The sequence below is a fragment of the Rana temporaria genome, chromosome 3 (assembly GCF_905171775.1).
Source record: "Rana temporaria chromosome 3, aRanTem1.1, whole genome shotgun sequence".
Classification (NCBI taxonomy): Eukaryota; Metazoa; Chordata; class Amphibia; order Anura; family Ranidae; genus Rana; species Rana temporaria.
The window spans coordinates 174,885,239-174,912,107 of NC_053491.1; the positions used below are offsets into that span (position 1 = coordinate 174,885,239).

Genomic DNA, 26,869 nt, shown 5'->3' on the forward strand with positions numbered 1-26,869 from the left:
AACCAGATTAACTATGTAACAAATACATCAGTGGTGATTCTAGCATAGGAAAAAAATATATTAGTTTCAGGGAGCTTTAAAAAACATGCAACCATTTATTGAAATTAGAGGAGACGAGATTTAACCTTAAACTGCATAGAGGGTTTTTTACTGTCAGCTGCAAGTGTCGATAGTTTCAAAAAACTATTAGATGTGCATCTTATGGAATGTTATATACAGGGATATGGGAATTATTATTAATATAAACACAAGCAGACATCCACACAGACAAAAAAAAGGGACTCTGCGCTCGTATAGGAAAGGAACCTGGAAGGTTTACACAGTTAGGGAGACAATTAGAAGTGATAGGGTCTCTCGATAAGAGGGACAATGTCCATGGATGAAAATATTTAAAAGTCTTTAAAAAGTAGGGGAGTCCATGATCTAGAACTAAGGGCAGCCAGTGTCAAAGAGCTAGAAGCAGTCTCTGCAATGCACAAAAGGAAGAAAGCACAGCGCCTCTAAGTGCAGTATTTTGGAACCATTTAATGGTAAAGAAAGTAAACCGGCTACTCACAAAGGGAATACGGATAAATGCATTGTGATCAGCAATAATCCTGCAGTGTAATCCAGAGGAGGTCTTTCTTTGTGTCCATGTCCCTGGGGTCCAGCTAGCGGGTCGCACAGGTGGTTTCCAACACTTGAAGCCTATTCTGAACAACGGGAAAGGTGGAGACTCAGCAGTGATGTCACATCTGGGTGCAGGGTAAAGGAGCAGACACAAAGAGAGACCTCCTCTGGATTACATTGCAGGATTATTGCTGATCACAATGTGATTCCCTTTGTGAGTAGCCTGTTTACATTCTTTACCATTAAATGGTTCCAAAATATTGCACTTAGAGGCGCTGTGCTTTCTACCTTTTTAGACACCCACACAGGATGAACTGGATTGAATGGTGTCTTTATTTAACCTTACCAACTATGTAACTTTGAAATATATTGTACACACATAAATAGTGGCTTTTTCAAGACTATGGGGTTGATTTACTAAAACTGGAGAGTGCAAAATCTGGTGCACATGTGCATAGTAGCCAATCAGCTTCTAACTTTAGCCTGTTCAATTAAGCTTTTCCAATAAAACCTGGAAGCTGATTGGTTTCTATGCAGAGATGCACCAGATTTTGCACGCTCCAGTTTTAGTAAATCTCCCCCTATGGCTGCATACAGACATTCTCTTGTATGGCAGGCAGCTCCCCCAGGTGTGGGGAAATGCATGAAAGTTTATGCCCAGCATATTTTCAGCCTCTCACCGCCTGTGTGCATTAGGGAATTCACTTGTTTCCGGAGCAAATTGTGTTTCTTCTGTCTACTGTGCACATACATATTTCTCTTATAACACTTCAGCATTTGTGTTGCTGTTTTTCAGGCCTACACCAGAAATTCGTTGGAATAAAGAAGGAGCCGAACTACCAAGCGACAGAGTTTTCTACGAAAACTTTAATAAAACTTTGAAGATAGTAGATGTGTCAGAAGCCGATGCTGGGAAGTACAGATGTGCAGCTCACAATATTAGGGGCTCAGCTCACCACATCATAACAGTAATTGTAAAAGGTAAGTGGTAACAAAACAACTATTTGTAACACTACCGCCTGAGAGTCACCAGCCTAAAGCTGGGTATACACACTCAAACTAGTGAGCCGAAAAAAGAAAAGAAGAAAGATTGTCATACTAACACAAGTGATGTTAGTGCAGCAATCTTCTCCACTGTGCCTTTGTATTCTGATGGGGAAATTCCCCCCTGCCAGAACACACTGATCGGGTGCTGATTTTCCAGCTAGACCGCTCAATAGAAGCCAGTCATAAGACCAGCTTCTGACGGACAGGCATCTGTATACACTGTCCAAATGTCTGGTTCCTGCTGAACTGGCCGATATTCAGATGTGTATCCAGCTCTACAATAGTTAACAATTGTTCAGATTTATTACATGTACTCCAGCACAACCCAATTAGGCAATCAGTGTATTCACTCTGGCTGCTACAGTCCAGTTCGTATCAAGCCTTAATAACAACAAAAAAGTCACTTATTGCAAATAATAGGTACAAATATTTAAATGCTGTTAGTCGCATACATGTTGCAAATCTGGAAGCTTGTGCAGATAGCAAAGGGAGGACAGAGCATCCAGAAATCACACTAAGTGCTTTGGATTGAGGCAATATACACAATAGGGCAAGGATATGCAATTAGCGGACCTCCAGCTGTTCCAAAACTACAAATCCCATCATGCCTCTGCCTTTGGGTGTCATGCTTGTTGGTGTCAGAGACTTGCTATGCCTCATGGGACTTGTAGTTCTGCAACAGCTGGAGGTTCGCTAATTGCTTATCCCTGCAATAGGGGGATATTTTTTATTTTTTTCCCATTGCAGAGATTTACAACTGCATTAAAAGCTAGGGAAGGTGTAACCCAGAGCAATATAATTGACCTGCTTTTTTACAACTTTGGGCGCCATGGGGTAATATTCCTATTTTCCATTTATTCAATCTGATGAATTAGCCTGGACGTTTTGATATGACAATAAAAGTTTTTTTTTTTTGTGTAGTTGATAGTAGAATATACCTACAGCCTGTACCGTGATTGACTGGTGCTGAATCCTACAAAGCAAATTAAATGTTCATGGTCATAATTATTTTTCTAAAACAAAGACACATTTTATTTAAACTTTAAAGTTTAAGTTAACCTAAGGGCTGAATGACCGAAAAAAAAAGTAATGCAAAGTGAAATACATGTAGATTTCAAACATACAATATGTCCATATAGCTCCCTTTTTAATCAGCAGCGTTTTCAGATAGTCCCAAAAAGCTGATGAGATTTATTAGGAACTCTAAATGGAGCAGAGATTAAAGACTCATATATTTTCTAGCATTTAATATCCTTTTTTCAGAATAATGTTGGAGAAGAAGCTGGTTGCCATGGTAATCGAAGGCAATGCTTTCTATTCCTGTCCAAATGATTTACTCTGCAAAACAGCACAGTTCTTCCTATGCCATAGGCATTGCCCTTTCTACAGAAGACATTTGCACAGTGCACACTTGACTGATGTGTGCTGTGAATAGAGTCCACAGGTGGAGCAGACATTGCTGAATTTTACTGTGAAACACAAATCTCATCTCTCGGGTTGAGGCTGATAGTGTAATACTGATGTGGTATCGATTACAGAATATCTAGTGTTATGTAATGGTTTATCTGTAATGCTGTGCATATCTTAAAGTGGTATTAAACCCAAAAACATGTATTGCATGTATTAAAGTTTTTTTTTCCATTTCAAAATAACAAACATGTCATACTTACCTGCTCTGTGCAGTGGTTTTGCACAGAGCTGCCCAGATCCTCCCCTTCTTGGGTCCCTCTTCTGTGCTCCTGGCCCCTCCCTCCTGCCAAGTGCCCCCACAGCAAGCAGCTTGCTATGGAGGCAACGAAGAATAACCGCTGCTCTGTGTGTCCATTCAGACACAGAGCAGTGGCTCAGCTCCTCCCCCTCTCTCTCATCATTAGCTCACTGACCTTGATTGAGAGCATGAAAAAAATAAGTAGCTAGATAGCGGCACTCCAAATATTCACCTTTATTGAAAATTTTAAATCAAGGCATTAAAGGTAGGTACAGATTAACTGCACAGGAGGGGTAATTACCCTGGAGTGGTGAACTTCCACTCTTGATTGAGAGCAGCGGGAGCCAATAGTTGCCCCCATTGCTGTTTTAGCTAATGAGTGAGAGTCCCAGACAGTCAAGACTCTCTTGCAACATTGCTGGATTGAGATCGGGCTCAGGTAAGTATTAGGAAGCTGCTGCACACAGAAGGTTTTTTATCTTAATGCATAGCATTAAAATACCTTCTAACTTTACAACCACTTTAATTTCTTGAATATTACATAATTTCAATGCTTATACAAGCTATTTTTGGTAGTTAACGAATCCCTAAACTTTCTGTCCTGAATTGTTTAACTTGTTTTCTTGAATCCTTGGGTTTGTGCTTAATTCCATGTGTAAAATTTTGATTTAGGTTCACAGCTACACTCCAGGGAGCATACGTTGGGGGTTTAAGCTTCATGTAAAATAATTCTGTATATGCAAACATAAAGTTAAGTCTGTAAACATTTTGTTATAGCCAATATGCTTATGTGAACTTGGATGGTTTGGGATGTAATTTTATTTTTCCAGAAGTACCTGATTACTTCTCTGTTGGTCTCTTTTGCAGCTGCACCTTACTGGATCACTGGACCTAAGAATCTTGTATTGTCACCAGGAGAGGATGGCACATTGATTTGTAGAGCCAATGGAAATCCTCCTCCCTCTATTACATGGCTAATAAATGGAGTGGCAATTGATTGTACGTAATACAGAACTCTTGTTTACTACACACCTTGTACGTAATAGAGAACAATAGCATTATTCCATTCCAGGGCTCGAGATACACTATGCATACAATCAGATTACAGAGGCATTCCATTTGTAAAACCGTGTAGCAGATTTCCATTGCAAACATGATTGACAGCATTAGAGCAACCTACAAACATATTTTTAGATATTTTTTGAGGATAGACAACTCCAGCAAGAAACCACCAAAAATAAAACAAAAAGAGAGGGGGACTGCAGCTCATTAAACAGCATATGAATCAAACAATGTTTTAGGCTTTCCTTCCCTGTATCAAGCTCAATAAAGGGCAGAGATACCTGAAATGTTGGATTTATACCCGGTTTAGTGAGCAATAAATATTGCAACCCCTCTCTCTTTTGGTTTATAGGATAAAATAAAAGGGCACCACATAACCTTCCAATCACACCCTTAACATGCTGGAATCAGGTGCTGGCTTGGAGTCCATCACTCCTCAATTGATGGGCTTAATTCTAGAGATCCTCTATGACTACGCCCATTGGGCGAAAGATGCTAGAGGGGTGGTTTTGGGGGCTGGGCCATGTGCTGGAGCTTGTCAACTTATTACATTTTTGACTGTAAAGACATCATCAGTGTGTGGCTTTTCCATTGGATAATACGCCCCATTGTTTTGTGTGTGTATATATATATATATATATATATATATATATATATATATATATATGCACACACACATATACTGTATACATATTATATACTATACTGTATATAAATACAGTGGTAGATTGTCTTGGTTTAATTATGTTCAAAACCTGGTATAAAGTGGTTATAGCTGTTTAAGATCTAACTATAACTGTCTTTTTACTTTGCCAAATACAATCATACAAGATTTCCTTTTCTCCCAACCAGGACTTGTCTTTGACCTTACAGTCACATTGAAAAGTGACACAATGTTAGCAGTTTATTGAAATAAGGGTGATTCTTATGTGGCTGACAGTTGCATAATTAACTGAGGGCAACATCTTTAACGGACAACTGTTTTAGAAATGATAGCAAAACTGTGAGTCACAAGGCTTGCTTCGTCAGTCTAGCTTCTATTGTCATGAATAAAAAGGCCTTGTTAAGACGTTGTTGAGTAGCCAAATGTCTTTGCATCTTTTGTCTTTTAAAATGATTAAAACATTTTTTGTGGCATTTAAAAAAACTGATCACAATGCACGTAACCTGTGATATGTTTCTGCAGTGGCTCCTCATGACCCGAGCAGAAGAGTAGAAGGGGATACGGTGATGTTTACAAAAGTGCAAGAACGAGCTAGCGCTGTCTACCAGTGTAATGTTTCTAATATATATGGCTACCAGTTGGCAAATGCATTTGTAAATGTTCTAGGTAAGACAAGTCTTTGTTATTTTGTTTTTAAAGATGGTAACATATATATATATATAATTTAAATTTCTTATCAGCAAAATGTGCTTATTGTTTTAGCTGAGAAGCCGCGGATCCTTTCATCAAAGAAGGTTTATCAAGTTATTGCTAATAAAGCTGCCTTTCTTGACTGCCCCTTTTTTGGGTCACCTGTTCCTCATATAGAATGGTAAGGCAAAAGGTTCCGTATTTTATTAAATCACTGTTATAATGTATGCAACATTCAAACAAAAATACCAAAATACAGGCAAAACACAGACATTAACAAAAGCACCGTCTAGTAGAGTGAGGAAGGGTTAGAACCTCCCATTGACAATTGTGCCCTAAATGTCCTATTATTTCATGGGCAAAAAGTAAGCAGAAATTTCCCCGGTTACAGAAAGCAATGTAAACCTGACAACTGTTCTAACCCCTCTTCGCTCAAAACTAGAAACAAATATTTTGCTCTGGAGTTAGCCTTTAAAGTGATCTTAAGCTAATGTTTTTGCATAAGACACCTAGTGCAAAAATCATATTCCTGACATTTGCACCTTTACTAATAAAGAAATTCAGTATGCATTTTTTTCAGTATACAGCATGTAAAATATGTATTGAACACATCACTGTTTTTATAGGTAAATATATTTTTAAAGGTACTATTGACATGACATTTTCACCACATGTTGGTTACAATCCATACATACAAATGAAACCAAAACAAATAAGTTCAGAATAAAGTTATGTGTAATAAAATGTAATGACACAGGGGAAAAGTATTGAACACGCTAACTGAAATTTATTAAATACTTCGTACAAAATCCTTTGTTGGTAATGACAGCTTCAAGACTCTAGTCGCATGCATTGCTCAGGTGTGATTTTGGCCTATTCTTCCACACAAACAGTCTTCAAATCTTGAAAGTTCCATGGGCCTAACCTATGAACTACGATCTATTGGATTCAAGTCAGGTGATTGGCTAAGCTATTCTAGCAGCTTTATTTTCTTTCTTTGAAACCAATTGAGAGTTTCCTTGGCTTTGTGTTTGGGATCATTGTCTTGCTGAAATGTCCACCCTCATTTCATCTTCATCATCCTGGTAGATGGCAGAAGATTTTTGTCAAGAATGTCTTGGTACATTTTTCCATTCATCCTTCTTTCAATAATATAAAGTTTGCCAGTACTGTATGCTGAAAAACAGCCCCATACGATGATGCTCCCACCTCCAAACTTCACTGTTGGTATGAGGGTGTTTTTGGGGTGATGGACAGTACCATTTGAACTCCAAACATGGTTTTTATTATGGCATCCAAAGAGTTCCATTTTGGTCTCATCTGACCACACTGTGGACCAGATCCACAAAAGGGATACGCAGGCGTATCTACTGATACGCCGTCGTATCCCTGTTTCTATCTATGCGGCTGATTCATAGAATCAGTTACGCATAGATATTCCTAAAATCCGGCAGGTGTAATAGTTTTACACTGTCGGATCTTAGGATGCAGTACCTCGGCCGCCGCTGGGGGCATTTCTCATCAAAATTCCGTGTCGGCTATGCAAATTAGCACTTCCGGAGATCCACAAAGCTTTTTCCCTTCGTTTTTTTTTCTGTAAGTGTTAGTTTGCCGTCGCAAAAATAGGGCTGCTTTTACAAAGTGTAAACTTAGTACACCATGTAAAAGTATACCCTTCTTTCCTGCGTCGCTGTCAAATTTTTTTCAAATTTTTTTTTTCCCGCCGCAACTCTTTTTCTTCAACAATGGAGTCTTGCGTGGTGAGCGTGCATACAGACCATGGCGGTTGAGTGAATTACTTATTTTTTTCTTTGAAACAATTGTACCTGCTAATTCCAGGTCTTTCTGAAGCATTCCACAAGTGATCCTTGGCTCTTGGACAACTCTTCTGATGATTCTTTTCACGCCTCTGTCAGATATCTTGTAAAGAGCACCTGGTCGTGGCCAGTTTATGGTGACATTATGTTTTTTCCACCTCCGGATTATGGCCCAAACAGTGCTCAATGGAACATTCAAAAGTTTAGAAATCCTTCTGTAACCAATGCCATCAGTATGTTTTGCAACAATAAGGTTAGGAAGGTCTTGAGGGGGGTCTTTGCTTTTACCCATCATGTGATGTTTCACCTTGATAACGAGACACCTTTTTATAGGCCATCAGTTGGGACTGAACCAGCTGATATTAATTTGCAATGACCAGCGGCAGGATTGCCTTCCAATTACTGATAGATTTTAGCTGGCGTCTTGGCTTTAAATGACTTTTGCATCTCCCTTCCTTCATGGGTTCAATACCTTTTTCCCTGTGTCATTCCTTCTTATTACACATAACTTAATTTCTGAATGTATTTGTTTTGATTTCTTTGTATGGATTGCATGGGTTGTTACCGACATGTGGTGAAAATTTCATGTCAATAGCACCTTTAGAAATATATTTACCTAGAAAAATGGTGATGTGTTCAGTGCCTATTTTACCCGTTGTATATTCATTTGCAGTAACTAATATTTCTCTCTTGTATTCTTCATAAATCTTAATGCGTTTATTCTTTGTTGAAGGTTTAAAGCCATGCAAGCCAGTGTTCTGTATGGTAACGGGTATATTTTCCATGATAATGGGACACTAGAAGTGCCTGTTGCCCAGAAAGACAGCACTGGGACCTACACATGTGTAGCCAGAAATAAATTAGGAACAGACCAAAAAACTGTCGAGCTGGAAGTCAAAGGTAATGAAAGATTCATAGGTTAAACACATCAAATTGGAGACTCAGGATATGTTTAGGAATACACATGTATAATTTATTCCGTTTTGCTTTTTAGATCCAACAATGATTATTTCTCAACCAGAATACAAAGTGGTTCAGAGATATGGTAGTGTATCCTTTGAATGCAAAGTTAAGCATGATCCCACTCTAGCAGCAGAAGTGCTGTGGCTGAAAGACAACAGTGACCTTCCCATTGATGAAAGGTAGTGAAACTTTTTTAAGTAACTCAATATATACGGTATGCAATGTGAGATAATTGGACAGAGAACTCCATAGAGAGGAGAATAAGACTTTATCATGCTATTAATTATATTTTAACTCTTTCAAACAAAATGCACTTATTATTTTTGCCCCTTTTTCCCTTTTCAATGAAATACTTGCAATCTTGCTTGCATCCTTATGAGATTGTTTGCATCCCTCTGCTGAACTCCTGTGTGCTAACATTTCTAAAATGGCCCACTATAAAGCTATTGGATTAGTAGTGGGGGGCAGGTGCCAAGCCCATGACAACCAAAAAGCATTTCTGACTACAGGAAGCAGAAATGTGGATGTTTTGGATATTTGTTACTTGGTCACTGTACAATCCCATATTAAATCAGCCTAAATTTTTTTTATTAAAAATCTATAATCAGAAAGCATTAACTACCCTACACAAATCAAGGGTAAACCAACTATCTTTTCTTTCTAGATTCATTGTTGAAAAGGAGCGTCTGACTATCAAGAACATAACAGACAAGGAAAAAGGCACTTACACTTGTGTAGCAAATACTACCTTGGACAGCGCCTCTGCTAGTGCAGTGCTCACTGTTGTTGGTAAGACTTAACTAGTGTTTCCCATTTGGGCTTTCAGTTTGTCTTTACTACATTTAAACCGACCTAGCATTAAAAAATACAATGTTGTGAAAAAATATTTGCCCCCTTTTTGCATATTTGTCACACTTAAATGACTCGCATCATCAAACTTCATCAACAAAATTTTATTATTACACAAAGATAACCAGAGTAAATACAAAATGCAGTTTTTATATGATGGTTTCATTTATTAAGGCCAAAAAGCTGTCCAAACCTGCCTGGCTTTATGTGAAAAAGTAATTGCCCCCTAAATCTAATAACTCGTTGTGCCACCCTTGGCGGCAACAACTGCAATCAAGCATTTGAAATAACTGGCAATGAGTCTTTCACATTGCTGTTGAGCAATTTTGACCCACTCTTCTTTGCAGATTTGTTTTAATTTGGCCACATTGGAGGGTTTTTCAGCATGAACGGTCTGTGTAAGGTCATGATATAGCATCTCAATTGGATTTAGGTACGGGCTTTGACTAGGCCATCCCAAAACCTAACATTTTCTTTTTTTAAACCATTTGGAGGTGGACTTGCTGTTATTGTTTCGGATCATTGTCCTGCTGCATAAAGTGCACTTGAGCTTGAGGTCACAAACTGATATGGCCAGACATTCTCATTTAGGATTTTCTGGTAGAGCTCAGAATTCATGGTTCCATCAATTATGGTAAGTCGTCCAGGTCCTGAAGCTGCAAAGCAGCCCCAGACCATCACGCTACCGCCACCATGTCTGACTGTTGGTATAATCTTGTTATGAAATGCTGTTTTTATTTTATGCCAGTTATAACGGGACGCACACCTTCCAAAAAGTAAAATGTTTGTCCCATCAGTCCACAGAATATTTGTCTAAAAGTTTTGGGGATAATCAAGATTTATTTTTTTGATAAATATGAGATGAGTCTTTGTGTTCTTTTTGGTGAGCAGAGGCTTTGGCCTTGGAACTCTCCCGTGGATGCCATTTTTGCCCAGTCTCTTTCTTATTATTGAATCATGTACACTGACCTCCTGGATGAGTCGTCGTCATGCTCTTGGAGTAATTTATGTAGGTTGGCTACTCCTGGGAAAGTTCACCACTGTTCCAAGTTATCTCCATTTGTGGATAATGGCTCTCCCCGTGGTTCACTGGAGTTCCAAAGCCTTAGAAATGGCTTTGAAATCCTCCCTAGACCGATACATGTACATTACTTTGTTTCTAGTCTGTTCTTAATTGTTTTCAGATTGTGGCATGATGTATGGCTTTTTGTGATCTGTTAGCAGGCTTCACCTTGTCAGACAGCTTCTATTTATGTGATTTCTTGATTCAACAGGTCTGGCAGTAATCAGGCCTGGGTGTGGCAAGTGAAATTCAACTCAGCTTTTCAAAAAATTGTGGTTAATCACAGTTCATTCATGATTCAGCATGGGAGGGGGCAATTACTTTTTCACATAGGGCCAGGCAAGTTTGAACAGCTTTTTTCCCTTAATAAATGAAACAATAATTTAAAAACTTGGATTTACTCAGGTTATCTGTGTGTAATATTAAAATGTGTTTGATGGTCTGAATTTAAGTGTGGGAAATATGCAAACAAAATCAGGAAGGGTGCAAATACGTTTTCACAGCACTGTATATGTTCAATTAAGTTTATTGTAATTATTACTTAAACCATGTCAACAACTGGTAATATTAAAGGGTGCTAACATGATTTTGGCTGATTCTGTCATTGCAAAGCAAGTACAGGAGAACCTCGGATTACGAGCATAATCTGTTCCAGGAGAATGCTCGTAATCCAAAGTACTCGCATATCAAAGCGAGTTTCCCCTTTGAAGTCAATGAAAACTAAAATAGTTTGTTCCGCATTGACTTTAATGTCATGCAATACCGCATGCGGCCAGAGGCGGGGGGGTGCGGGAGAGACACGGAAACGTCCGAAAAGGCCAGAGGACACTTCGGCTGACCTCAGGAAACCTCGGAAAGACTTTGTTCCAGAGATTTGCAGAGGTCAGCCAAGCTGTCCCTGGGCCTTTCCGTGCATTTCCAAACGGTGCCGGCATTCGGCTCTGCTCGGCTCCGGTGCCCCCCCCCACCTCAGACCAAACGCAGTACTGCACACTGCTTTGGCCTGAATAGTGCTCGTTTTGTGAGACAAACCGAGTTACGATTTAAAAAAATACAGTGCTCGTATTGCGAAACGCTCGTTAACCACGTTACTCGCAATCCGAGTTTCCACTGTATTGGCTTGCTAGTTCGGGTTTTCGGCACAGTAAAATCACCAGTGTTAAAATCCTGGTGTTACGTTGTTTGGAGTAAAGTGTTAATATTATGGTATTGAATTACAGGGAATTAACACTATTAGTGTAAACAATCAGATTTATCCAGTGAAAATACAGAGTTGAACAACTTTTAGGCCCCTTTCACGCGATCAGCCCGCAAAGATCTGCCTGTCCATTTTTGCAGGCGGATCTGAGTGGGCCACCTATTGAATTGTTGGGCAGGCAGATGTCACCGAAAATGTGTCCGCTGACACCCGCCTGCCATCCGATCCTTCAAGATCCGCTGAACCAACAAGTCGGATTGGATGAAAATGGACATGCAGTCCGTTTTCATCTGATCTTCCCATAGAGGAGAACGGGAATTTGACAGGTCCATCCCTGCACAGTGAGCAGAGACAGGCCTGTCATCTGCCTGCTCAGCGAGGATCATATGGCTGATCCCCCGCAGAGCTAGCGGAGTCCGCTGAGCAGATCAGACCCGTGTGAAAGGGGCCTTATGAGTGTTAATTTAACTCTGAACATTATATAAGCACCAGGAAAGGTATACTTAAGTTAGGTTTCCAGGTATACTTAAAGCGTTTGTAAACCCACCATTTCATATTCCTGATCTGTACATGCTGTACCATGTACTTGTATGAAAAAAGTGTCCTCTTATCTTTGTTTTGCTTCCTTTGTGTAAAATCTCTAGTGTTCCTGCTAGTCCCTCTGCTTTCCTATTAGAAACAGACCACACTAAGCAGGAGAGCACAGTGTGGTCAGTTCTTTAGCTATGCTGAGAACTCAGGTTGCTGTCCTCCAATGATCAGACTTGTCCTGACATGCTCCCCGCTGTACAGCCTTTCACTGGGGAAGATTCTCCTGCAGCTTCTCTTCCCCCCAGCTCTTATGCTGCTGAGAACACTGGAAATTGATCTATTTTAATCTGAATGGGTTGTTACTCTATTAAACTGAGGATTTACAATCACTTTAAGTTTAAAGCCAATGTTTATTCTGTTTATATTTTTAATACAAAACAACAAACGGTGCAGTGCTAAAATCTCCAACTGTGATCTTTAAATTATACAGACTAAACACTTCATCCAAAAATAAATGAACAATATGCACACAAAATATATATGCCAAGTGGTCCTTTCAATAAAAAAGAAAATGTCTACACAGTCCTCTTTCCATCTGCCTCTATTTTAGCACTTTTATATAATTTCCGAACATATTCTGGGTGCCTTCACACCATTAAGTGCTCCCACCAGTGTGTTCAGAGCTTTCACCTTTAAAGGATAAGAAAATAATAAATGCACATCTTTTTGCAGGTAAAAAAATATGCATTCATAAAAAAATTTTTTTGGGGAATCTCGAAAGCATTGTACCCATGATCAGTAGATTGTGGGTGCTATGCAGGGCTCTTGCAGGCCCTGTGTGTAAGCTGTTTGGCTGTACAACCAAGCAGTTACATATCAACAGGAACCATCAATGAACTACCACAGCGATCAACAGCAGCTTAGTAGTTCATTGAGAACTAAAAGCCAACAGCCGCAAAGGCTTCTGGACTTTGTAGTTTTCAATTTACAGAACTCTATGAATTATTGATGTGGTTGGGTGGAGCCCCACCCGGCCACATTCTTTACAGATTCTGACAGAGAGAAAGGGGCGAACATCCCGCGCCACCTGTGACATCAGGGGAGCCGGGGAGTTGTGGTGGCCAGTGGATTTGTAACTCTACATATGGGTGTAACATGTTACAAAGGGTGAACTTATCCTTTAAAGAAGGATCTCTAAGTAGGATATACCAGGTGCCATCAAGATATTCCTTCTTTCAACCTCTCTCTACGTTTACCTCTCCTCCGATGTCCTTATACTCTCAGTGGAATAATAAATAGCCATATAGTGCTCTATGCTGGATCATTTATAAAATCACAAGTAAGATTAAAAACACTCACTTTAGGTTAGTAGCAGTCAGGCACTAATGAATCCTCCATGTGATAGTCTCTAAACTTGTCGTCACTGTGCTGTACATGGCTTCCTCAAAAGCAATCTGTCTCAGTAATTTTGTCAAGAGCTCTCAGCCCTGGTGCAAGCAGTGGTAGACTGCATTTACAGGCAGACTGCCTTAGGTTATGCCCATATTTGATGCTGGACCTCCATGATTGAAGGAACTGAAATCCAATGAATGAAAGGGGTGGACCAGTGACAGTAAGGCTAGCGAGGAAAGGGCTAGATGATGCTAGATGTCCTCTAGCCAGGAAATGAGGTGGGCTCTTTCAGACTGGGAATACTCAGGCCCCGTACACACGTCCGGATCTATCTGCTGGGATTTATCCGCGGATCAGTTCCAGCGGATAGATCCGGTCGTGTGTAGGCCCGAGCGGACAATTTTCAGTTGACATTTGTCCAGCCGACGGATTCCCAGCGGATAAAAATTTCTTAGCATGCTAAGAAATCTATCCGCTGGAATCCTGTCCCTCGGACTTATCCGGTCGTCTGTACAGACTCACCGGATAAGTCCGTCCGATCCCCATCCCTCGCATGCGTCGAAATCCTCTCGTCTGTACGAGGCCTCAGTGTGCAGTGAAATCAGAGTAAATAATTCTGATACAGAGGAGGAGCCTGTATAGGTTCGGGTTTAACGTCATTGATCAAGGAGTTGGGTTCAAGGGTTAGGTATAGATGATGATAATAGTCTCTGTGGAGTCCTGTCTTTTGGTCCATTTCAGGTCCGAATTCAGTCAAATATTCGTGCTGAAATGGCACCTGAAACAGTAAATGGAGACACATCGGACTCCTGCTGTGAGCTGCTGCGTCCTCTAGTGTAAACCCGACCTAAGTTAGACCTCATTTACAATACTGTGTCCAATTCTGGAGACTTCACTTACAAAAAGTTATTGATAAGATTGAACGAGTCCAGAGACGGGTAACAAAAAGTCTGGGGGATAAAACATATCAGGAGACACTGACTGAAACATTTAAAATTTCAATATGAAGCCAAGATCAAGAACAGAGAGATGACTTACAAAACTAGCAGGAGGAACTAATCTTAGAAATTATTATTTTATTGAAAGGGGAGTTGAAGCTTGGAATAGGCTTTCAGCAGATTAAGTGAGTCATTCAACAGTAAGTGGATTCAAACATGCTTGGCACAAACATAGATCTATACTTAGACAAAAAATGTATTTTTTCTGCCGTCACTGTTCTATGTTTCTATGCTATACTTCCAGGCCCGACGCTGGCCCTTTGGGTCTCCGATCCTGAAGCTGCATAGTCCTTTGCAGCCACTCTGCCTTCCCCTCCTCTCCTCTTGCCCAATCAAAGAAGGCTTTGTATTACATGAACCCATCCACAAAATCCAAAGCCTTCTGTGAATGGACAGCAAGGGGGAGGGTTGAGCAGAGCAGCTGCTGTGTAGCAGAATTATCTTTTCCTCCTAGAAAGAACTATCATTCCTGCCAGAGTGCCCAAAATGTATCTATACTTAGTAAAAAAAATTAAACGGCAAATTAAAGAGAAAAGTGCACAAGATGGCATATACCTTGTTGGACTTAACCCCCTAAACCAGAATATTTTTTAAAGTTCTGCTTTCAGTTATTTGGGAGCATACAAAAGCATACCCAGCTGCTTTTGTAAACAAAACAGAACTTTTACCATATTATAGTTTTTCTTTAAACCCATAGTTCACTCTGCTTTTAGTAATACTGGGCCAGATTCACAGCAGAGATACGACGGAGTATCTCAGATACTCCGTCGTATCTCTCAGAGTATCTATGCGACTGATTCATAGAATCAGTTACGCATAGATATCCCTAAGATCCGACAGGTGTAATTGTTTTACACTGTCGGATCTTAGGATGCAGTACCGCGGCCGCCGCTGGGGGGAGTTTGCGTCGTAAACCAGCGTCGGGTATGCAAATTAGGAGTTGCGGCGATCCACGACGGATTTTCGCGTTCGCTACGTCGCCGCTAGTCTAGTTTCCCGTCGCAAAGTTAGTCGTCGTTTTTGGTGCCTTAACTTTACACCGCAAACGTATTGCTGTATAAAGTATGGCCGTCGTTCCGGCGTCGAAATTTAAAAATTCACGTCGCTTGCGTAAGCCGTCCGGGAATACGGAATTATGTTACGTGCGTCGCCGTTCGAAAAAATGACGTCGCTTCGCGCAAAGCACGGCGGGAGTTACGAAACGGAGCATGCGTAGTAGGTCCGGCGCGGGAGCGAGCCTAATTTAAATGACACACGCCCATTTAAATTACGCGGGCTTACGCCGGAGGCCGCCGGCGTAGTTTTCATCGCAAGTGCTTTGTGAATCAGGCACTTGCGATGAAAACTTGCGGCGGTGTAACGTATCTACAATACGTTACGCCGCCGCACTTCTACCTGAATCTGGCCCACTGTCTTTTGTGTATACATGCCAGATTTATCTGTATATTATATGCATTTTGTTAAGAAGTAGATAATATTAAATATATTATGGTAATTAAACTACAGGTCTATCTTGCTATAAATTTTGTCATCCTGGTCATTTATATCCACCTTAATAAAATGCATACTAGAGGAAACCATGAGTCAGCTTGTCACACAGTAAATCAAATAGTTTCATATTTCATGGTTACTCATTTAAAAACTTGTTTTATATTACTTAATAATTATTTGTTTTTAGTGTATCAGAACACTTTACAAAAACACATGCAAATCATAGTGCATTCATGACCTTCAGTTTGTAAAGCATCCCGGATAGCAGTCCTTTTCGGTCCCAATTCTAATTTCACGGAGTCCATGCCTATCAAAACTCTGAGTCATTCTACTGTAGTTTGACCTCTCAAAAAGAACTGTATTTGGAGTACTAGAGTACTCTGGTCTTGCTTGGAGGGAGGTACAATATGCTGGCTGCAAAGCCATAAACCTGAGATAATTCCAATGTATTATCTCATATTTACTTGATATTTTTTTTTTTTATAAAACAACAATTAAAAATAAGTGTATGTCTCTTAACTGATTTGCAATATTTAACTTTTGTACATTTACCCCCAGTCATAAGTGAAGATACAATAGCCACAGGACTTGTATGCTAAACTTTTTTGGACATTTGCTGTCGGAATTTCCCAAAAAAATTTGAGAGCTGGATCTCAAATTTTCCGACAACAAAATCCGTTCTCGTAATTTCCGAGCGTGTGTAGAAAATTCCAACGCACAAAATTCCATGCATGTTCTGAATCAAGTACGAGATGGAAGCGCTCGGTCTGGTAAAACTAGTGTTCGTAATGGAGATAGCACATTCGTGACGCTGCAGTTTTTTTAATCTTTTAATGCAGCACATTCTCTTCTTCTTTAAAATGCTAGAATAATTAAGTTATTTTGCTGCTGATATTCACACAGAGTTCTGACAAACTAATTTCTTTATTATTTCTCATGATCTTCTGAATAATCCTTTTATTCTTTTAAGCCAGATCTCCATAATAATGTTTAGAATTTATTTTTATAGTGATCTTTTTTTCTTTTTTATGAATCAAGATCTCCTGTGTGTCGAGTTACCACAACACCATTATTATCTTTTAACCTCAAGGAGGTTGGTTGGTGTTGGTGTCCCTTGTTAATTCGAAATAGTATTTTTGAGGCTGAAAAGCACGAATCGTCTCTCACCAAACTTCTACTAATACGAGATTAGCAGAAGGAGCCCAAAGGGTGGCGCACTTGGTATTGAACTTCCCTTTTTTAGTGCTGTCATACGTGTTGTACTTGACTGCGTTCTTGGCGATCAGAATTTCCGACAACATTTGTGCGATCGTGTGTATGCAAGACAAGTTTGAGCCAACAGTTTTGTTGTCGGAATGTCTGATCATGTGCATGCAGCATTTGAATACACTTTTTAATATTCTATCTGTTTCTAAAGATACTAGTTCAGATTTATGCAAAGTGGGCTTGTTTCAAATTAACCAATCTCATTGTATGTTTTCTTTACCAGTGCAGTTAAAATGTGTTAAAGTCAACGTAATTTTCTTAAATTAAACAGGTCCAGAATGAAAATACAATAGCTAAGTTCTTGGCACCCCATCAGGTGTTGATTTCATTTGTAAAGAGAAATAGACTTTGATTGATATGACATCACAACCTTTTGAAAAAGATCACTTTGACAAATTGTTGCTGCAGTGCATGGTAACCAGAAAATACCAGGGCCAGCAAGGTACATGGGCTAATGGGTTTGTATTTGCAGATGCATCACCCTAGCTGAAGTTCAGGCTGCACATAGACACACATTCCCATGTATCTACAGTATGCATTGATTATAATGGTAAACATAGGCTGTAATGCATATGCTCTGCAGGTTACAGCACAGCAAGTCTCACTGTACAGAAACCACAACAAGGCTGTGTTCTGTAAGATGTGATGTACTGTGCAGTGACCTTTGCAAAGATGTGATCGCAGAGACCCATCTAATATGCCATTTTCAATAAACCTACGCAGACAAATAAATATAATATTTTTTTTTTCGTTAACCCTACTAAAATATGGTTAAAATGGTTGGCATGGCCATTGCTTTGTGGCCGTTGATTGTTGCTAATACTTTGTTAATATTCCTTGCAGAAGCTACTCTGCCACCACCTGTAAAGAACGGTAAACTGAAACTTCCACTCATGTATATGTTTCTGCTTTAAACATATCACAAGTTCATCATGTCCATTTTTTTATGACAACGTTGCATGGCATTTTCTGATTTTTATTTTACTACATGCATAGTTTAAAGGGGAAATATGCATTTTACAATAAGAAATACATGTAGAAATCTAAACTATGCATTACTATTACTGCTATTACAGACTTAACAGAAGATCCTCTGCTGCTCACTAGTCTTAGTGTGCATCCGGAATGTTGTTCACATGTCTGGCTCATGTAAATGTTTTTCCTGCTGTCTAAGGCTACCTGTCTTTTTGGAAGGGTGGTCGGGCCTACCTAATTATCAGACCACCCTCAAAGAGCTGTATAAATCTGTTAGGTCAGCTCTGTAGACCTACAGAGTTATGTAAATGAAACAGGGAGGAGCAGATTCCCCAAATCAGCCAACTGACAGCAGTTTATTAGTAGGGAAGAGTGTTAATCAGGTTTTCTAACCTGCCTAATCAACTGTTTTCCCCAATAAGAGCCAACCTGCAGGGTTGGAAGTCTCCCATAGACATTTTGGTTAAGCCAACAGTCATACTATGTCTGTGGGTAACTTAATATCTCAAAATCAATAAGAAATTTACACTAAATGTTATTTTATGATTTTTGGGGGAATTTGTAGCAAACCATTTATGCCCAGACCCTGCATAATACACATTTTAAAATGATTATTGATAACTCTGGTTGAAAATATTCACCCTTTTTAATAATTAAAAGCACTGTATGATCATGCTGAGTTATTTGTAATTTGATAGCTGACCAAGCTCTTCATGTATAACTACAGCATTCGAAATTTCCTTTGTTTTACTGACACTGATGCTTCCCCTTTAATTAAACAATTTGGTAAAATTAAAAGTGTCATTTTTGCATGGCTTATGCTGCAACAAAATGGTTCATTTGTGCCCACATATCCTTCTGCTGCTAGATATGACAAGGATCTTTAGTTCGTAGTTGTGTTGTGGTACTTATTGTGTTGTACTGTGTGTTGGTTGGAAGTCTTGTGTATATAGTATTACTGTGCAAGTGACCCTTCATTTTTTGTTAGGTGATTGCTGTCAAGGGGCACATTATGGATTATTATATATGTTGTGCATATTTTTTTAAAGACTGAGGCAACATGAAGCACCCACCATCTGTCATGGAGACTATGGTGGCAAATATGACAGGGTGGGTGGGTCGATTGTGGGTCGATTTAATTCCTAGAGAATTCCTAGAGATTAAAAGAACATTGCAAAGATTAAAGTTAAATGAGGAAAGTTGCTAAATTACCCGTTCAAAAACATACAATTTATGGATGAAGATTTGTGGACAACTGGCCAACAGACTTTACTGGACATCCAAATTGAAGACTATGGGCATTAGTTTGGAATTTCTCCAGCTAACTTTATGACTATACCCAATAGCAAGCAATTGTGCTGCACGTTTGAAAATGAATTGCTAAGCTATTGCAAGACTTGCCAGGCTTTACAAGTTTGTTGCACAGTTGCAGCAAGTCTGCATTGCATAACTCCAGATAAACTTTATTTGCAAACATTCTGCAAGTCTGCTGCAAGTTCTGGTTCAGTTATGTTGTGCAATAGTCATCCCACCACAGAGGTCACTGTGACTGAATTTTCATGCTGTAGACTTGCAGAGCTCTTGCTGTAGACCAAGGATCCTCAAACTACGGCCCTCCAGCTGTTGCAGAACTACACATCCCATGAGGCATTGTAACACACTGACATTCACAGACATGACTAGGCATGATGGGAATTGTAGTTCCTGAACAACTGGAGGGCCATAGTTTGAAGACCCATGCTGTAGACTCACCACTGCAACTTTGCTCTTGCTAGAGACTTGTCACACAAATTTGCTACAAATTTGAAAAGTGTCAACTAGAACTTGTGCTTCAAGTGCTCTGCAAGTGTACAACTTGACAGTGAAAATGTACAGCAAATTACCAGACTTACAAATTCAACACTGCCACAAATTTGTGGCAAGTTATCCTTGCTATCTGGGTAATCGTCTCCACTCTTCTCGGAGGACATTCAGCATGATATTGGAGTGTGTTTCTGGAAGTGTTGCCCATTTATTTGAAAAGATAATTGTCAATTAGAACCTCATCACCTCAGAAGCTGAACCAGAAAACCCTAATGGTTCACTAGGAAGAAACAGAATTATCATCCTGACTAATAGAGGTGTGTTTCTTACAAGAGTGTGCAACACATCCATGGTTAGATAAAGCGTATCTGTTGAACTGTGTGTCTACCTGTTTTATGGTGTATCACTTTATGTGATCATGCCTTCTCAAACAGAAATATTGGTTTTGGGTGATCCTATTCTCTGAATTCCTACTACAGTATGGGTCATATGAATGAGTGCAGGTAGACTGCAAAGGCAGGAACTTCTATAGTAGAGCAGAGTGCCAGACTCTGTATTTATGTACATTGGTACTGAACATACTATAGAGCACAAGACTGAAAATTGTATGGCTCTGATTAATGGAGTATTATAAAATAACAGAAGTAAATTTTGCACTGAACGCAGCATGGAATTGTGCTTTATTTTTGGCTGCACTGAAAGCTTTATGATATTTTCACATTTATTTATCTACAGAAACGTTGTCTTTCTCTTCTGCCATGTATCTGACCTGCCACTGCTGTCATCTACAGTGCAGTGATTGGCTGCATGTGAATGGGCTCACTAATTTTTTATTTTTTTTGCTTCATATGAATTAGTAGATATGCTTCATTCTTTTCTGCCAGTGCAGCTAATCTTTCTGTTATTACAGGATACAGCCTATTTACACTATATAATGAAACATTTGACTTTCAGATCGGCCAGAGGCACCTTCTGATTTGGAATTGACTGATCCTCTTGAAAAGAGCGTGCAGCTGTCCTGGGTGTCAGGAGATGACAATAACAGTCCTATTACTGGTAAATTAGAATGGTTGTAAAGTAATTTTTTTAAATTAAAATAATAAACATGATATACTTACCTGCTCTGGGGAATGGCATTGCACAGAGCGTCCCTGAACCTCTTCATCCTGGAGTCCCTCGCTGGTGCTTTTGGCTCCTCCTCTTTTCTTTTATGTGTGCTCCCATAACAAGTCACTTGCTATTGGGGCACACCTGCAAACTTGCTCCCAACCTGGGCTATGTGCATTAATAGAGCACAGCTCAGCCCTGCCCCCTGCTCTCTCCTCACAGGATTTGATTGAAAGCAGCAGGAGCCAATGGCTACTGCTGCTGCCTCTGTGTTCTGTGAGGAAAGAAGCATAGACCTGCACAACTGCAGGTGGGCACAGCGCTGAATTGAGATAGGACTCAGGTAAGTATATGGGAAGGTGAGGGGTAATACAATTACTTGGATATTTTTTACCTTGATGCAGAAAGTGCATAAAAATCCTGTCTTTAGAACCACTTTAAAACTAGTTGGGATTTGCCCACTTTTTACATTACAGGCTGCATTTCACCGAACTTAATGTATTGCCGCTACATTGAACCATTAAAAATAGATGCATAAAACAGTCCATGTGATTGTCATTTTTTAATTTTTTTATTTAACCACTAAATAATATTTTTATCTTCCTGAACATGTTTCTCTATAGAATTTATATTTTTACCTTCCTGAACATTTTTTTTTCTTGATAGAATTTATCATTGAATATGAAGATGCCATGCGTGAACCAGGCATGTGGCACCTCCAGACCAAAGTTAGCGGTACACAGACTACAGCATCCTTGAGTCTTTCTCCTTATGTTAACTACTCCTTCCGTGTTATTGCTGTTAATGAAATTGGCAGAAGTGTCCCCAGTGTACCTTCTGAACGCTATATGACAAAGGCAGCAGGTTTGTAAAATATGTCTAATTTGTCTAATCTCAAATCAGTGATGCTAAAAGGATTATATTTAGTTGTAATGTTTCTGTGTCTTTTATTAAGTTAGTACTATTTTCACCACTTTGCATCCGACTGCAACCAAAAAATACTTTATTTTTTTTCCTTTGTTTTTTTTTTTGTTTTTTTAAATAGACTTGTGAAGTACTGGCCATAGATAGACAGAATTATGAACAAAAAGTCTAAGGAAAATTTGTATGAAAAATCTCAGAAAATTAATTTGTTGTTTGAAAGATTTTCTTTTAGCATAAGATTTTGAAAAGAATGGACTTTACCAAACGAAAACCACATACACTGATAGATATTAATTTGTTTTGGAAGAATTTTCTGTCCTGCTTCTTGTAATTTTTTTTATCACTGCGGTGGAAAATAAATGTCGATTTGACCCCACTATTGATTTGAAAAATGAATACACTTTCTAAGAATATTCTTTTCCTTAGAAATTTCATTTGGAATTCTACCCATCTATAGCCAGCTTAAGTACTACTGTCAAGTTTGTATTGCTTTCTGTGATACTGTTAAGATTTCACCATAATTCCTGTCCCTGTGAAATGAGTGGGATAGCCATAAGCAGAAGTCTCCCCACTGTCATAATACAAAGGCTCAGCAGGGAGGATTCAATGTGGATGGGGAAATTGAGAATTTTTTTTATTCCATTTAAACCGCTAGTTGAACAAAAAAGAATCATCTATGTGCTGCCTTAAAGGTTTTACCCTTTAGCACTATTTAAAACTAGTAAACATTTGCCTAGAGTTGTGCTTTGAGAAATGCAAAAAAAAAAATAGCAAAGTAGTATCCCTGTTTCTATCTATGGAACTGATCCACAGAATCAGTTTCTCATAGATAGGCAGAAGATCCGAAATGTGTAAGGGACTTACACTGTCGGATCTTAGGATACAGTACCGCAGCCGCCGCTGGGGGCATTTCTCGTCGAAATCCAGCGTCGGGTATGCAAATTAGCACTTACGGAGATCCACAAAGCTTTTGCGCTTCGTTTTTTCTCCGTAAGTATTAGTTTGCCGTCGCAAAATTAGGGCTGCTTTTACAAAGTGTAAAGTTAGTACACCATGTAAAAGTAGACCCTTCTTTCCCGTGACGCTGTCAAATTTAAAAAAAAATAAAAAATTCCCGCCGCATTTCTTTTTTTTCCCGATGCAACTTTTTTGACCCGGCGCGATTCACAAAACTCGGCGTAACGTAATTTCGCGCAATGCACGTCGGGAAAATAACGTCGGGAGCATGCGCAGTACGTCCGGCGCGGGAGCGTGCCTAATTTAAATGGGACTCGCCCCATTAGATTAGGAACGCCTTGCGCCAGACGGATTTAAGTTACACCGCTCACAATTTCTAGGTAAGTGCTTTGTGGATCGGGCACTTAGGTAGAGATTTTGCGGTGGTGTAACTTAAACGGGAAAAATTAAGTTACGCCGGCTTTTTGTGGATCAGGCCCATTGCTTTTTCCATGAGAGAAATACATAGCTTCTCTGTAGTATGTTGATGTACCAGTAGCACTATTCTTAATTTTTTCGTTTTTTTTTGTTCACCCAAAAAACCCTATACAATGTTTTATATTTAATTTTGGGTTTAGTCATTTCTTTTTCATTGTAATTTTAAATACATTTTTGCAATTGAATAAATGTATGACTCCATTCCAGTTATGTACAGAAGGAATATTGTGGATATTAAATAGTTTTTTAAGTTTACATAACGCATTTAGGAGGTAATTACCATAACTTACTAAACATATTAAAAGTACATAACTAAATTAATACTATTATAACATTTTCAGAGCCTGATACAAACCCGTCTGGTATTAAAGGAGTTGGTACAGAGCCAGATAATTTGGTAATCACTTGGAACGTAAGTATATTCAGCTTTCTTTTCAAACTGAATTCATAAAAAATTTGTTAAAAAAAAAAGCACATCTAGAGCTGGAGGAGGGTGTCAAAGTTGAAGGTACTAGGATATTTGCCACACTGAAAAAATGCACACTAGCCTAACTCATATAATTATACCCTGATTCTTTTTGTGACAAGATATATAAATATGTATTTCTATGTGTTCATAAATACATTGGGACATACACATTGGTCATTCTTGTTTAGGTTTGCTAGCCAGGCTCTGGAAATATGTTTTATTACTTTACAGAAAGAGCAGATTGTTGAATTATCTCTAAATAATTGTTGCTTTATCCTCTCCCATGCAGCCTATAAGAGGTTTTGACTCCAATGGACCTGGTCTCCAGTACAAAGTCAGCTGGAGGCAGAAAGATTTTGATGAAGACTGGACAGATGTCACAGTTGCAAATGTTTCCAAATACATAGTGTCTGGCACACCTACCTTTGCTCCTTATGAATTAAAGGTTCAAGCATTAAACGACCTTGGGTATGCCCCTGAGCCACCTGTTGTAATTGGACATTCCGGAGAAGATCGTAAGTCTCTAAGGTCTTTAGAATGACCTAAAATATAACTTTAAAAATAGAAGTAAATGAGCCGAATATGCACCACAATGACCACTTGTTACAATTTTTTCTTTTATTTTTAGTTCCCATGGTTGCTCCTGGTAATGTTGAAGTAGAAGTCATTAATGCCACTTTAGCAAAAGTTCAGTGGGACTCTGTCCCTCTGACATCGGTCAGGGGACACTTGCAGGGATACCGGGTGGGTATTTATTTTTGTTTCATACTAATAGTGTTATGTTGCAAATATGTAGGTACTCAATATTCTGTATTTATGAAAATATTTGCTGCTATGCCAGCTATTATTCTGGTCCTAAAGTGGCAGCAAATAATTTTATACTTTAATTTCTCCAAAATTACCTACAGTATATATATATTTTTATGAGTTTTTATTATGCACAACGTTCAACCTACTTAGTCTGTTACATACGTTATCAAAACTTTCTTATATTCTGTAATATTTTTTCAAATAATAAATATTGGTGGTAAATTATACATGAAGTCCCAATTCAAAATATGATAAACATAGTTACACATAGTTAAATTGAAAAAAGTCCATCTAGTTCAAGCAATAGCAAAAAAAAAACTCCCTATTTGCAATCATATATCCACATTTGATCCAGAGGATAAAAAAAAATTATGGCCCAATTTTCTTCAGTGGGGAAAAATGTCTTCCTGATCCCTCAGGAGGCAATTGGCTATTCTCTGGATCAACAATCTCTGGTATTTTTACCTATAAATATGCCGTTATATTTTGTACATTTAGGAATCTATCTAGCGCTTTTTTTAAACAACCTGCCCAGAACTGGTTTATGAGGGAGTCTATACCACGTTTTCTTACTGCTAAGAAGCCTTTCCTTTTGTAGAACTTATTTTCCTCTAAAGTGTGCTCCCTTGTCCTCTGTAATGACCTTAACTGCTTGCCGACCAGCCGCTGCAGTTATATGGCGGCAGGTCGGCACGGTGCGAGATCATGTAGCTATACGTCATCTCGCGTATCAGCCAATAGGCGTGCGTGCGCATCCCCCGCTCGTCCCTGGTCCCGACCAGCAAGCGCGATCCCTGCCGGGCACCCGCGATCGCTCATTACAGAGCGAGAACCGGGAGCTGTGTGTGTAAACACAAAGCTCCCTGTCCTGTCAGGGGGAGAAATGCTGATCGTCTGTTCATTCAATGTATGAACAGCGATTAGTCATTTCCCCAAGTCAGTCCCATCCCCCTTCAGTTAGAACACACCCAGGGAACATACTTAACCCCTTCCTCGCCCCCTAGTGTTAACCCCTTCCCTGCCAGTGGCATTTTTATAGTAATCAATGCATTTTTATAGCACTGATCGCTATAAAAAATCCAATGGTCCCAAAAATGTGTCAAGTGTCCGAAGTGTCTGCCATAATGTCGCAATACCGATAAAAATCGCTGATCGCTGCCATTACTAGTAAAAAAAAAAAATATTAATAAAAATGCCATAAAACTATGCCCTATTTTGTAGACGCTATAACTTTTGCGCAAACCAATCAATAAATGCTTATTGCGATTTTTTTTTTACGGAAAATATGTAGAAGAATACGTATCAGCCTAAATTGAGGAAAAAGTTTTTTTATATATTTTTGGGGATATTTATTACAGCAAAAAGTAAAAAATATTCATTATTTTTTTCAAAATTGTTGCTCTATTTTTGTTTATAGCTCAAAAAATAAAAACCGCAGAGGTGATCAAATACCACCAAAAGAAAGCTCTATTTGTGGGAAAAAAAGGATGCCAATGTTGTTTGGGAGCCACGTCACACGACTGCGCAATTGTCAGTTAAAGCAACGCAGTGCCGAATCGCAAAAAGTGGCCCGGTCATTGATCAGCAATATGGTCCGGGGCTGAAGTGGTTAAAGTGAATAAGTCTGCTTCAAGAGAGAATACATTCAGCTTGTCTAATCTTTCCTTATAGCTGAGATCCTCTATGCCAGTGGTCATCAACCCTGTCCTCAGGGCCCACTAACAGGCCAGGTTTTATGTATTACCTTGGGGAGATGCAGACTAAAATGCTGCAATTACTGAACAGCAAATTATATCACCTGTGATGTATTTTGGTTATCTTGAAAACCTGGCCTGATAGTGGGCCCTGAGGACAGGGTTGATGGCCACTGCTTTATGCCTCTTATCAGCTTGGTGGCCCTTCTCTGCATTCTCTTCAGTTCTCCAATAACCTTTTTGAGAACTGGTGCCCAAAACTGAACTGCATACTCCAGATGAGATCTTGCTAATTATTTGTACAA

General features: G+C 39.2%; 1 protein-coding gene across 28 annotated transcripts in view; it reads left to right on the forward strand.

Moving 5' to 3' along the window:
* Positions 1 to 26,869, forward strand: part of NRCAM (neuronal cell adhesion molecule) — a 301,106-nt gene that overhangs the window by 204,418 nt on the left and 69,819 nt on the right. For 18 of the 28 annotated variants that reach the window (XM_040343832.1, XM_040343842.1, XM_040343838.1 and 15 more), the window contains 13 exons: positions 1,406 to 1,590; positions 4,232 to 4,363; positions 5,613 to 5,756; positions 5,853 to 5,961; positions 8,331 to 8,497; positions 8,592 to 8,739; positions 9,225 to 9,349; positions 18,192 to 18,221; positions 21,081 to 21,182; positions 21,900 to 22,097; positions 23,933 to 24,003; positions 24,350 to 24,575; positions 24,689 to 24,804. In XM_040343832.1, coding sequence (XP_040199766.1) covers positions 1,406 to 1,590; positions 4,232 to 4,363; positions 5,613 to 5,756; positions 5,853 to 5,961; positions 8,331 to 8,497; positions 8,592 to 8,739; positions 9,225 to 9,349; positions 18,192 to 18,221; positions 21,081 to 21,182; positions 21,900 to 22,097; positions 23,933 to 24,003; positions 24,350 to 24,575; positions 24,689 to 24,804 — 1,753 coding nt within the window. The remainder of the gene's footprint in view (positions 1 to 1,405; positions 1,591 to 4,231; positions 4,364 to 5,612; positions 5,757 to 5,852; positions 5,962 to 8,330; positions 8,498 to 8,591; positions 8,740 to 9,224; positions 9,350 to 18,191; positions 18,222 to 21,080; positions 21,183 to 21,899; positions 22,098 to 23,932; positions 24,004 to 24,349; positions 24,576 to 24,688; positions 24,805 to 26,869) is intronic. The other 10 variants (XM_040343836.1, XM_040343850.1, XM_040343847.1 and 7 more) reach the window with 1 other exon arrangement.